The sequence below is a fragment of the Seriola dumerili genome, unplaced genomic scaffold (assembly GCF_002260705.1).
Source record: "Seriola dumerili isolate Sdu_G_001 unplaced genomic scaffold, Sdu_1.0 BDQW01000592.1, whole genome shotgun sequence".
Lineage (NCBI taxonomy): Eukaryota > Metazoa > Chordata > Actinopteri > Carangiformes > Carangidae > Seriola > Seriola dumerili.
Window position 1 is genome coordinate 515,015 of NW_019174847.1, and position 10,586 is coordinate 525,600.

Here is a 10,586-nt window from a genome sequence, read left to right on the forward strand (position 1 = left end):
GACATACCCCCCTCCACCCTCCCCCCTCCACCCTCCACCCTCCACCCTCCACTGCCAGGGCTCCACCAGGCAGCCTGAGGAAAAACAGACATTCATGCCTATACACTTAATCTACACACTCCCCTGTGTGTGTGTGTGTGTGTGTGTGTGTGTGTGTGTGTGTGTGTGTGTGTGTGTGTGTGNAAGTCGAGCTGCCAAGCTTCTGCTTCTTCTCTCTTGCAGTTCCCGCTCTCTCTCTCCCCGCCCACACTACCTCCACAGACATTTCTTTTTTCTTTGACTGCTGCCCTCCTCCCCTTTATTTTCTCTTTCTTTACCTCTGTTGCCCCCCCCACCCCCNTGTTCCGTATCTCAAATCCGTTAGTCTATAGGAAGAGGAGACAGCACATCAGACCCCACAGCTCTGATGTATGAGACTTCACAACCGCCCTGACACACACACACACACACACACACACACACACACACACACACACACATGCATATACAAAGCAGTGCCATGATGTCTGTGAACACAAGAGGTATCATATTGCCACACAAACACACATTCAGAAACTCCTCATACTGTGTGTGTGTGTGTGTGTGTGTGTGTGTGTGTNTTAAAGTTGAACAGCTCTTCGCCTCCCTGTGTGCTACAACACTTATACCCTGCACTGACCTCCTGCTGAGGGTGCAGCACAATAATTCAGTTTAATCTCCACAGCACTGAGCAGACATACACCCCTCCACCCTCCACCCTCCACCCTCCACCCTCCACCCTCCACTGCCAGGGCTCCACCAGGCAGCCTGAGGAAAAACAGACATTCATGCCTATACACTTAATCTACACACTCCCCTGTGTGTGTGTGTGTGTGTGTGTGTGTGTGTGTGTGTGTGTGTGTGTGTGTGTGTGTGTGTGTGTGTGTGAGTGTGTGTGTGTGTGTGTGTGTGAGTGAGAGAGTGAGGCCTGTTCCGTATCTCAAATCCGTTAGTCTATAGGAAGAGGAGACAGCACATCAGACCCCACAGCTCTGATGTATGAGACTTCACAACCGCCCTGACACACACACACACACACACACACACACACACACACACACACACACACATGCATATACAAAGCAGTGCCATGATGTCTGTGAACACAAGAGGTATCATATTGCCACACAAACACACATTCAGAAACTCCTCATACTGTGTGTGTGTGTGTGTGTGTGTGTGTGTGTGTGTGTGGAGCCTGTAAACAGTGACTGTAAAGTTTTGAATATTAGTAAAACTTGAGTCAGTCACCAGTTACAGTTTCTGCAGTTGGATGTTGTGTCTGTAAACGTCTTCAACACTCTTCATTCAGGCTGACAAATGCTACAAAATGGATGACACAGTCGGTTAGGGTTGATCAGAGACAGACGCTGGTGACAGTGAACGATCATTAAAAGCCATTTGCAAGAAACGGGAGAATAGAAGAGTCTAACACATGCAGGTTTTCATGTTGTCCAGAGTGTTGCTGTGGAAGCACTTCCTTGCACAGTCTAACCAATGTGCAGACTACTGTACACCAGTAAGATCCTGAACAGGTAGTCTGAACACTGGGATGACGGAGCAGGACCCTTTCTTACTCTCTCCTCGGACTCGTCTTTTCCACCTCTGGCTGTTTGCTAACAGTCCTGCCCGCGGCGAGGGGAGTCGGCAAAAGGTTCCCTCTGTTATTCTCTTCTTTCTTATCCTGTGTCAGTGCTGTGTCGCTGGGCGAGGGCTCTCACACACATCAGACATCCGTCCTACGGGTGTCCCTCCTTTGGAGATGTTGACGGGTGTTGAGTCAGGCATCCGCAGGGCTGTGTCGCGGCGTAGTATCCAGTCTTGACGTGGCACATTCACTCATTCAGCGAGGGATCTGCCCGTTCACTTGGGGAAGGCGTAAGGAAATAAGGGGAGTGAGAGTAGGAGAGCGAGTTAGGGAGGAACTCAGCAGCCATATATGGGATGATGGGACCCATGGGGAATCAACTTTGGAGTGGTCTGCAGTTTCTCCCCACTTCTCCTACGCTCTCTCCTGCTCTCTATGTTCCTCAACCCTTCCTCTTCTACTCGAGCACAACTCACCTCCCTCTATCCTCCTATCCTCCTCTAACCCTCCTCTTCCTCTCTTCCTCATCTCTACTTTCTATTTCTACCCCATCAGAGCACCCTATACTCTCTCCAGTCTCCTCCCCCTCTGTCTAAAGCGATCCCAGATGTTGCTCGATGGGCGCCAATCGCGTTCTGTCATTTTTTTTCAGCCTCTGTTACAGGAAGTGGGCCCCTTTGGAAAAAAGGAAAGAGGAACGAGGGAAGAGAGTCGTAGGGTTCAGGGGAGCACTGAGAGAGGGAAATGTACAACCAGCACACTCACATCTCAGACCACATGTGTGCACGTGCGCTAACGCAGGCGCGCACACACACACACACACACACACACACACACGCACACACACACACGCACAAGACAACATCCAGGACTCTGAGGACGTCCTCTGTGTCTTCAGTTCTCTTCTCTATGGAAGTCACATCTCTGCTTCATCTCTTTTCCTCATCATGGTCGGTCCTGTCACCCCCCCCCCCCCCCCCCCCCCCCCCCCCAGCAGCCCCCTCCTCAAAGGTTAGAAGGAGGGAGCAGGGAGAGAGATGAGGGGGAAGGGCTTCACTTTAGGAGAAATGTTGTGTTAGAGCTTGAGTCTGAGTAATGACTTTCACATGTGGGCCCGGCCTCTCTCCCTCTTTTTTTCATACTCCTTCTCTCATTCCCTCCCTGCCTCGTTCCTCTGTACCCTGCCTCCATTCTGTCTGGTTCTCCTCACTCTGGTCGCTCCACTCCTCCAACTGTTCTCTGTCATTCATGAGTCTCTGTGGTGATGACAGACTGCAGACTGACGGCCTCTGTGTCTCTCATTGTCTCTTTCTCTTGTTGTGGCTCTGACAGACAGACGCATGGTCTGATATGAACTCTGACGCTCTGCTCACACACTCTTCCACATCTGACTCTGTTCCTGCTCCACTCTCTGCTCTGGAAGTGAATATATTTCACCTGCGTCTACAGACACGCAACTATTTTAGCTAAAGCCCCCAAGTGGACTGTTTTCAGTCTTGTGTTTTGCTATCAACACCTGTGTTACCTCTCTGCGATGTCATATTTTACTCTGCATACCTCTGTCAGACTTTATCTCTCTGTGTTCTGTCTCTTCCAGGAGAAAGAGAAGAAGTATATGCTTCCTCTGGACAACTTAAAGCTCAGAGACGTGGAGAAGGGCTTCATGTCCAGCAAATTTATCTTTGCAGTCTTCAACACAGAGTTAAGGTTTGTGTTTGCGTGTGAGTGTGTTTGGTGAGTGAGTGTGTGTGACTCAGAAAAGGGAGTTGTGTTCTTGTCACCTGCCTTTAGTGATATTTTACAAGGGTGGAGGAAAGGGAGGAGATGTCAGAGCGGTGCTCTGCCCTTCTTTTGACCTCCTCCATTCCACTTTGCCACCGGAACCGAAAGGATATCCAGTGGGTGCTGCAGCGGGCGTAGCTTTTTCTGTCTCCGAGTAGATGCCAGGCTGCTGAGGGCAGGGTTTGAGTGTTCTGGGTTTATGTGTGTGAAACAGATTGAGAAAGACAAAGAGACAAAGAGAGAGCATAAGAGAGAGCGAGAGAGAGAGTGTGTTTAGGAGCTGGAGCCGACCCAAAGCCTGGCTGATTGTACCAGAGCATGTGGGCTTTGTTTATAATTCTGTGCTAGGCTGCATTCAGACACACAAACTGGAGTTGTGTGTGCATGTGCGTGAGTGCACATGTGTGTACGTGCCTCTGCCAATGTGTGTGCGTATAGACCACAGCATACCGACGGCAGGCTCATTAAGCAGCTAATCAAAGCCAGAGAGCTTGGATCAGAGATGAGGCTGCTCTTGTTTGGAAAGAATTGCTCGACTCACCACAAAAAGGAGGGAGAGTGAAGAACTGGAAGGGTTGAGAGGAGAAAGAAAGCGGGAGAGAGTATCAGAGCCATTGGCCAGGAATGTGTCAAAGTCTGTCCTATGGCGCCCCCCCACCCCTCCCCCCGTCCATTCCCTTCCCCCTCCCTGCCGCCCTCACTCTCTTTCTCTTTCCTGTATTGCATATGTGTGTGTGTGTGTGTGTGTGTGTGTGTGTGTGTGTGTGTGTGGCAGACATTGCAGTGGTTTTGTCCCTGTCTGACAGTAATCAAAAACCTCAGGAAACTCTTCAAATCTAAAGCAGTCAGGGCTCTGCAGACATTCCTCCTGAGCTGGGGGAGGAAGCCGAGGGACAGTGATGAATCCTCATATAGAGCTCACCGCTCTATACAAAAGTTAGTGTCCTGATCTTAGTGTAATAGCTCTCTAGCATTGTCATCTTTGGCCCGGCTCCCTGTCTGTTAGCCACCACACCCTGACTTATTAGCCTCACCCATGCTAGCCCGGCCGTGAGCTCACAGACTGAGCTGCAGCCTGGTTCTGGATCTTCTCTGTTCTCTCTGTTGTCTCTCTTTCTTACACACTCAAAGCTTTCACATATTTGAGGTTAATTGCTGTGTGTTCAGAATGTGAGAAGGGAACAACACGAGGAGGAAAGAAACAACGGAGTGATTAAAGAAAAAATGTTTAACAGATGGGCCCCAGCTCGCTCCAGATCCTGCGCTCGTCTCTGACTCGGCTGTGCCGCAGCGCAGAGGAGGGAGTGTGACGGAGGGAGGAGATAAAGATGAATAAGAGAGAAGATAGATGATGGAGATGAAGGGGGGGGGGGGGGTCATTTTGTGTAGGTACATGTATGTGTGCAAGAGGCAAGTGCTGGTTGTATCTTTCTTTATTCGTCCGCCCGGCGACAGTCAGAGCCGGACGCCATTTTGTTTTCAGGTTGTCCGTACGTGCGTCTCATTCTCGTGGATGTGATTTCTCAGTAACAGAACTTCTTCAAATTTGGCACAAACATTCACTTAGACTCAAGGATGAATTGATTAGATTTTGGTGGTCAAAGGTCAAAGGTCAAGGTCACGGTGACACAGGAATTAGGACAAAATTTTGAAGAAATGGTTAATATTTTATATGACTCTGGATGAACAGGGATGTAACCTGGAACTAGTCTGAGTGGCGGAGGGATACAACTGTGAGGAGGTGATTCTCGTCTTTCTTTACATTCTGTTGATCATATATTAATACTATCATCATACTAAACTTTGGGGCGACCGGCCCAACCTGTTGGACTCTGGATGTTTCGATCTGTGATTCAGGGACCACACCCACCTGAGTGGCTGCACCTACAGTACAGTAGACCAGCTGTGACCAGTGTCCTGCTGATCAATCACTTTGATTTGAATTTGTCTGATTCACTCACTCTCACTTACAAATGATCAACATGAAGACACATTTACATTTCTCTACATGGCAAACTAAACAAAGGGCTGATTAGAACAGAACATTAAGACGACGTTCAAATGGCATTTAAAAACATTTAAAACACATTTGAATAAATAAAAATAAAAATGTTTAAATGTATAAGATCAGGTAGGAAACTTAAGACACCATTTTAAAAGGGAAGCTGCAGTGATAAAGACATTAACAACAAGCTGCAGCAGGTAGGGATGATCTCAGGTGTTCAGGAAGCTCGTTCCACAGGTGAGGAGCAGAAAACTAAAAGCTGCTTACCTGGTTCTGATTCTGGGGACACTGAGTGACCCTGACCCAGATCACCTGAGGGTCCGGATGCTTCGTATCGTACAAGTCGATCAGAGACGTGTTCAGACCAGAGACCTACAGTCGTAGGATTTTAAAATCTTCCTTTGACTCACACTAACAGGCTGATTTATAAAGTCTGTAACGTCACCAAGATCTCTGGTTTGACTGTCATGGATTCAAGGTGAGCTCGGACTTTTAATCTTTCTTCTTTGGGGCCAAAAACAATTATTTCAGTTTTTTTCTGTGTTCAGTTGCAGAAAGTTCTGACACATCCATCGATACAGGAAAGAAAAAGAATGAGATATTTTCCCTCATCAGTAGCTGTGTAGGAGCTTGATCTGTCTGAATCACACTGAATCTCAGACTACAACTTATTATAGCTGCACGTGACACATGAAGGCAACTTTCCCAATAACATCTGAGTGGGTCAAGAGCTGCGTGAAGAGGGGTGTGAAGAAATGAAAACGCCAACACCCAGATCCTCCATGTGGTCGTGGGACAGTTTTAAATCCACTGCACGCTAACTCATAATAGGCTCTGAAGTGATGATGGCAGTGAGTGATGCAGCATGTGACAGTGCTCTGCAGCAGACTGCAGACACACTACTACGCTCTTCCCACAAGATGTGCAGAGAGACTTGTTTTGTTTCCACTGGACGTGAACATGGCGAGGAAGACGAGCCAGCGCGCAGCTAAACTAGAACGTCGCTGGTCCGCTGAAACGATCCCACGCGTTGTGACTCAAACTCTGGCTGCTCCCGGCTCTGAGTTCATCAGAGACACTAGTACAAACATCAGTAAAGGTCAGACCTCTGCTCTGGATCACGCTCGTCATGGATGGGATCGTGTGTGTGTCCGTGTTGCAGTGTATGATTCTGGTGTCTGCTGTATGTTCATATAAGTAAAGTGACAGTTGAGGGTGTGTGAGGTTGTGTGTTTATTACTCTGTTATTACTGGCTGGGACGTGTAGTTTTTGGACCCATCTAACGATATTGCAATGAATTGCAGGAACGTGTATAAGGACTACAAATGCCTGGAGTTGGCCTGTAACTCCCAGGAGGAGTTGGACAGCTGGAAGGCTTCTCTGCTTCGGGCCGGAGTCTACCCTGAGAAAGTCCCTGTTAGTGCCTCGACCCCCACTTCAACCTCATTAAACCCCTCCCTGACCCTCGCTGTGGGGAGCTGCACCTGTCTGCACCTTACCTTTGTGTCATATGCACTTTTTGCCTTTGCTAACCTTAAAGCCTGGCCATAACCCCTCCCCCCTCTCCTCCGTGTTCCCCCTTCTCTTTCCCTGCCAAAGTGAAAAAGCGAGTCCCCCACCCCTTCCATCTCGCTCCGTCGTTGGCTCCTCAGCGCAGCATTCTTGGCCCATGATGTCACTACAATATGTGTGTATGTGTGTGTGTTCTAGTCTGTTTCTAATCAGCAGTTCCCCGTCCCTCACCCACTCCCCCCTTTTCTTTCTTACCCACTCCTCCTGACCTCCTCCTTTGTCTTCCCTCTGTTCTGCTCTCTGTTCCTGTAACTGCAGCTCTGAGCTTCTTCTTGTCACGAGCAGAGTAGATGACAAGATTTGGCAACACGCATCTCTTCACACATCAGCTGTGTGAAGAGATCTTCATCATGAGCATGAAATGACCAGCTGTGTAATCTCAGGAAGTCCCTGCATTACATGACATTACACCACACTATGCATCCCCTGTTAAAAACAAATGGACACTGTGAACAGTGTGCACGTCCTCCTGACTGTGTCTGTCCTTCAGGTGGATAAACAGGGAAACGGAGCTGAGAACTCCACAGACCCTCAGCTGGAGCGTCAGGTGGAAACCATTCGTAACCTGGTTGACTCCTACATGAGCATCGTCTATAAGACCATCAGAGACTTAATGCCAAAGACCATCATGCACCTGATGATCAACAGTGTAAGATATCCAGCCCACACTCTGAACTGTTGAGTCCGTCTCCCTCTCTGTCTTTGTCTCTCAAACTTGTTCAGTGTTCATCTTCACTGTAACTCAGACATTAGAGTCTGTGTTTCTTTGTCTTCTCCATTTCAAACTACTTGAACATTTTCCAATGACATGAAAAGGACACACCAACAAAAAGTTCTTTAACACCCTATAAGAATTTATAATCCCAATTCAGAGTAAAATATCACTTTACACAGTCTAAGGTTTTGACTTGTCACAGCTGTTTATAATCCGTCTCCATAGGTGAAGGAGTTCATTAGCTCGGAGCTCCTGGCGCAGCTCTACGCTCTGGGAGAATGCTCAGCGCTGATGGATGAGTCACCAGAGCAGCAGAAGCACCGTGAGGAAGTGCTCTGCAAACACGCCGCCCTGAAGGAGGCGCTGGCTGTTATTGGAGAGATCTCCACCTCCACCTGCACCACCCCTCTGCCTCCACCTGTGGACTCCTCCTGGATCCAGTCGTCCAGGTACAGACGAGCACACATAGATACATGCAGGAAACAGAGCCTGTGACTGAAGCTCCTCTTCTCCCCTCAGTCCATCACTCCCTAAGAACTCAGCGACTGACGCCAAGCCAGTGATTCGAGGCCTTGCCCCCCAGGCTCATCGGGCACCCACTGCACCCACTGCTGGACCTCAGCAGCCCAACCGTGCTCCCTGTGTGCCGAGGTGACTGAAACCTGAAATCTGACCTGTTACAGGAGGATGACCTCCAGTCTGTCGCTCATACATACGCTGCCATGTGTGCACTCACACTCTCACACACACACAATCAAGCCAACACACCAGAGGCACAGGGGGAGAGGGAATTGTTATTTGAGCTGGGTGGGGGTCTGCTGGAAAATGTGTTTCTCATATTCTCTTTCCCATCAGCCTCAGCAGACAGGACTTCTCTCTGTGCAGCTTTCTACTGGAGCCAGAGACAACAGGCTGAGCGCTCTGTCAAGTTTTCATCTCTCTCTCCGTCCTTCATCCCTCCTTTTCCCTCTTTCTCTTAGCATGCATTTTGTTTTATTGCCTTCCCCAGTTTCCCTCATGCAATAACCGTTATTTTTCCTTTTCCCCCCGACTTCTTTTTCTTGTGCATTTCTTCACTTCTCCTCTTTCACTGGTTCCTCCCCTGCTTCTGGCCTTTCTCTTCTTTTTCTCTCTGCCTCATTTCCTCTGTGCTCTCCAATGGTTCTTTAGGTTCTTTCCCACATACAGTCTCCCTCTTTCCATCCAACCTCATGCCTCTTTTCTCACTCTCACCATGAAGGTTCTTGTATACGATATTTCTTGTCTTCATATTTACTTTCATCATTGAATCGTCTGTTGACCGTGGATATAAGCCCTCACATATTTAACAAGCAAGATATTATATATCTCATTGGCAAACCCAAAAAGATCTGAACAAGTACAGAAATATATAAACATTGAAATTAGTGAGAAGAACTCTGAACCCAGTGTACAACATTTGGATTCACTTTTTCTTTTGTTGCACATCTCTCCAACCCTTGGTGTTCTCTTCTTTATCCTGTAGTAATCTCTGATAACCAGTCATTTCTCCTCACTCTTACTCACCAGTTTCCTCCCTGTTCTTCATTCATTAAAACCTGCCACACCCAGGTAAATGTTCACTGATGCTCCGACACAGTCTTGTAGCTGCAGCGGAGACAGGAATAAAATGGGCATAAAAAGCTGAAGTTTCTTTACATTTGAAGCAGTGTATAAGTCCGGATGAGTGTCACACACCTGCTGTATTAATCAGTGGTCCGGGGGTCATGCAGGTGCCCAGCAAAAAGGGGAATCATTTATTTTCTCTACAATTCAATAAGGGACACGATGACAGACAGTGTGACTTGTGGTCATAGGTTTAAACACTTCCTGTAACAAAAGCAAAGATCTTATCAGGTGAGGGATCCTGGGACCAAACCTTACCAGATGGGGGTCCGTGGTCTGATTTGTGTCAGTTTAGGGTCTTTGATGTGAAAAAACTTTCTTGAAAAAAGTTTGAGATGATGAGGGATCAGAGATTATTTTGGTAGTTGATTTGTTAGGTCTGTTTTTAAGAAAGTTAAAGACAGCTACTTCTGATCAGAGGATCACAATGAAATGAGGATTCTCCTCTGTCCTGGTGAAAGTTGTTAGATGGTGGTATGTGTTGTATTTTAACATTCTGTGAACATGGTTATATTATATTGAGCCTCATGTTAATATCGTTGATCTGATCTTCTCTCCAGGAGGCAACCTCCAGCCATCCCAAATGTGAAATAACCGTCCTTTCAGCTCAGAACTCCAGTACCCATGTGCCCCAGCGGTCCTTCCAGCTGCAGCTGACTGCTACCCAGAGACGCCCATGACCTGTGTGATGTGTAATCCAGCTGAAGCTCTCTGCCGGGCTTCTTGCTGTCTCCTCTGGGAGCTGCTGTCTGCAGAATTCACTCTGTCTTCAGCCTGTTTTGTTCATAATATCTCTGGCCATGACTGAAGGAATGTGCTCCACTGTCTGCTGACTTTCCTCAAGTGCCTGAACTTTGTGTAAATAAAACTTTCATTTTTGAGCTGTTCTAATGAAAGAGAACACATGCACTATTTTTACTGTTTGTGAATAAACAGGTGTTTTATTTTTGAGCAGGTATCCTGACCAATTATTATTTGTTAGATTGAAAGGATCAGTTTTCTTTGGCAGCAGTACCGATATTTTTTCTCTGCAGTGTTTCCCCTTTGCTGAATTCAGTTAGTATTGAATGGTGTATCAGTGTACTGACTGCAAACTGGAATTCAGGGATGAACACGGACCACAGACGTTTAAGGGATTCTTAAAACATGAGGATTGCTCAGTTTCAGGTTTGTAGATAATAATATTGAAGCTTAATTATCAGATGTAATCTTAGACACCAAACACATGTATTTTGTTGAGTGTTAAAAACACTATATCTTT

General features: G+C 47.4%; 1 protein-coding gene across 4 annotated transcripts in view; it reads left to right on the forward strand.

Annotated features, from left to right (window-relative positions):
* dnm3 (dynamin 3) overlaps window positions 1-10,171 on the forward strand; it is a 21,978-nt gene extending 11,807 nt beyond the window's left edge. For all 4 annotated transcript variants that reach the window (XM_022764842.1, XM_022764844.1, XM_022764843.1 and 1 more), the window contains 6 exons: window positions 3,204-3,313; window positions 6,699-6,810; window positions 7,457-7,615; window positions 7,907-8,130; window positions 8,201-8,332; window positions 9,886-10,171. In XM_022764842.1, coding sequence (XP_022620563.1) covers window positions 3,204-3,313; window positions 6,699-6,810; window positions 7,457-7,615; window positions 7,907-8,130; window positions 8,201-8,332; window positions 9,886-9,919 — 771 coding nt within the window. In that variant the 3' untranslated portion in view covers window positions 9,920-10,171. The remainder of the gene's footprint in view (window positions 1-3,203; window positions 3,314-6,698; window positions 6,811-7,456; window positions 7,616-7,906; window positions 8,131-8,200; window positions 8,333-9,885) is intronic.
* Window positions 10,172-10,586: the final 415 nt, after the last annotated feature.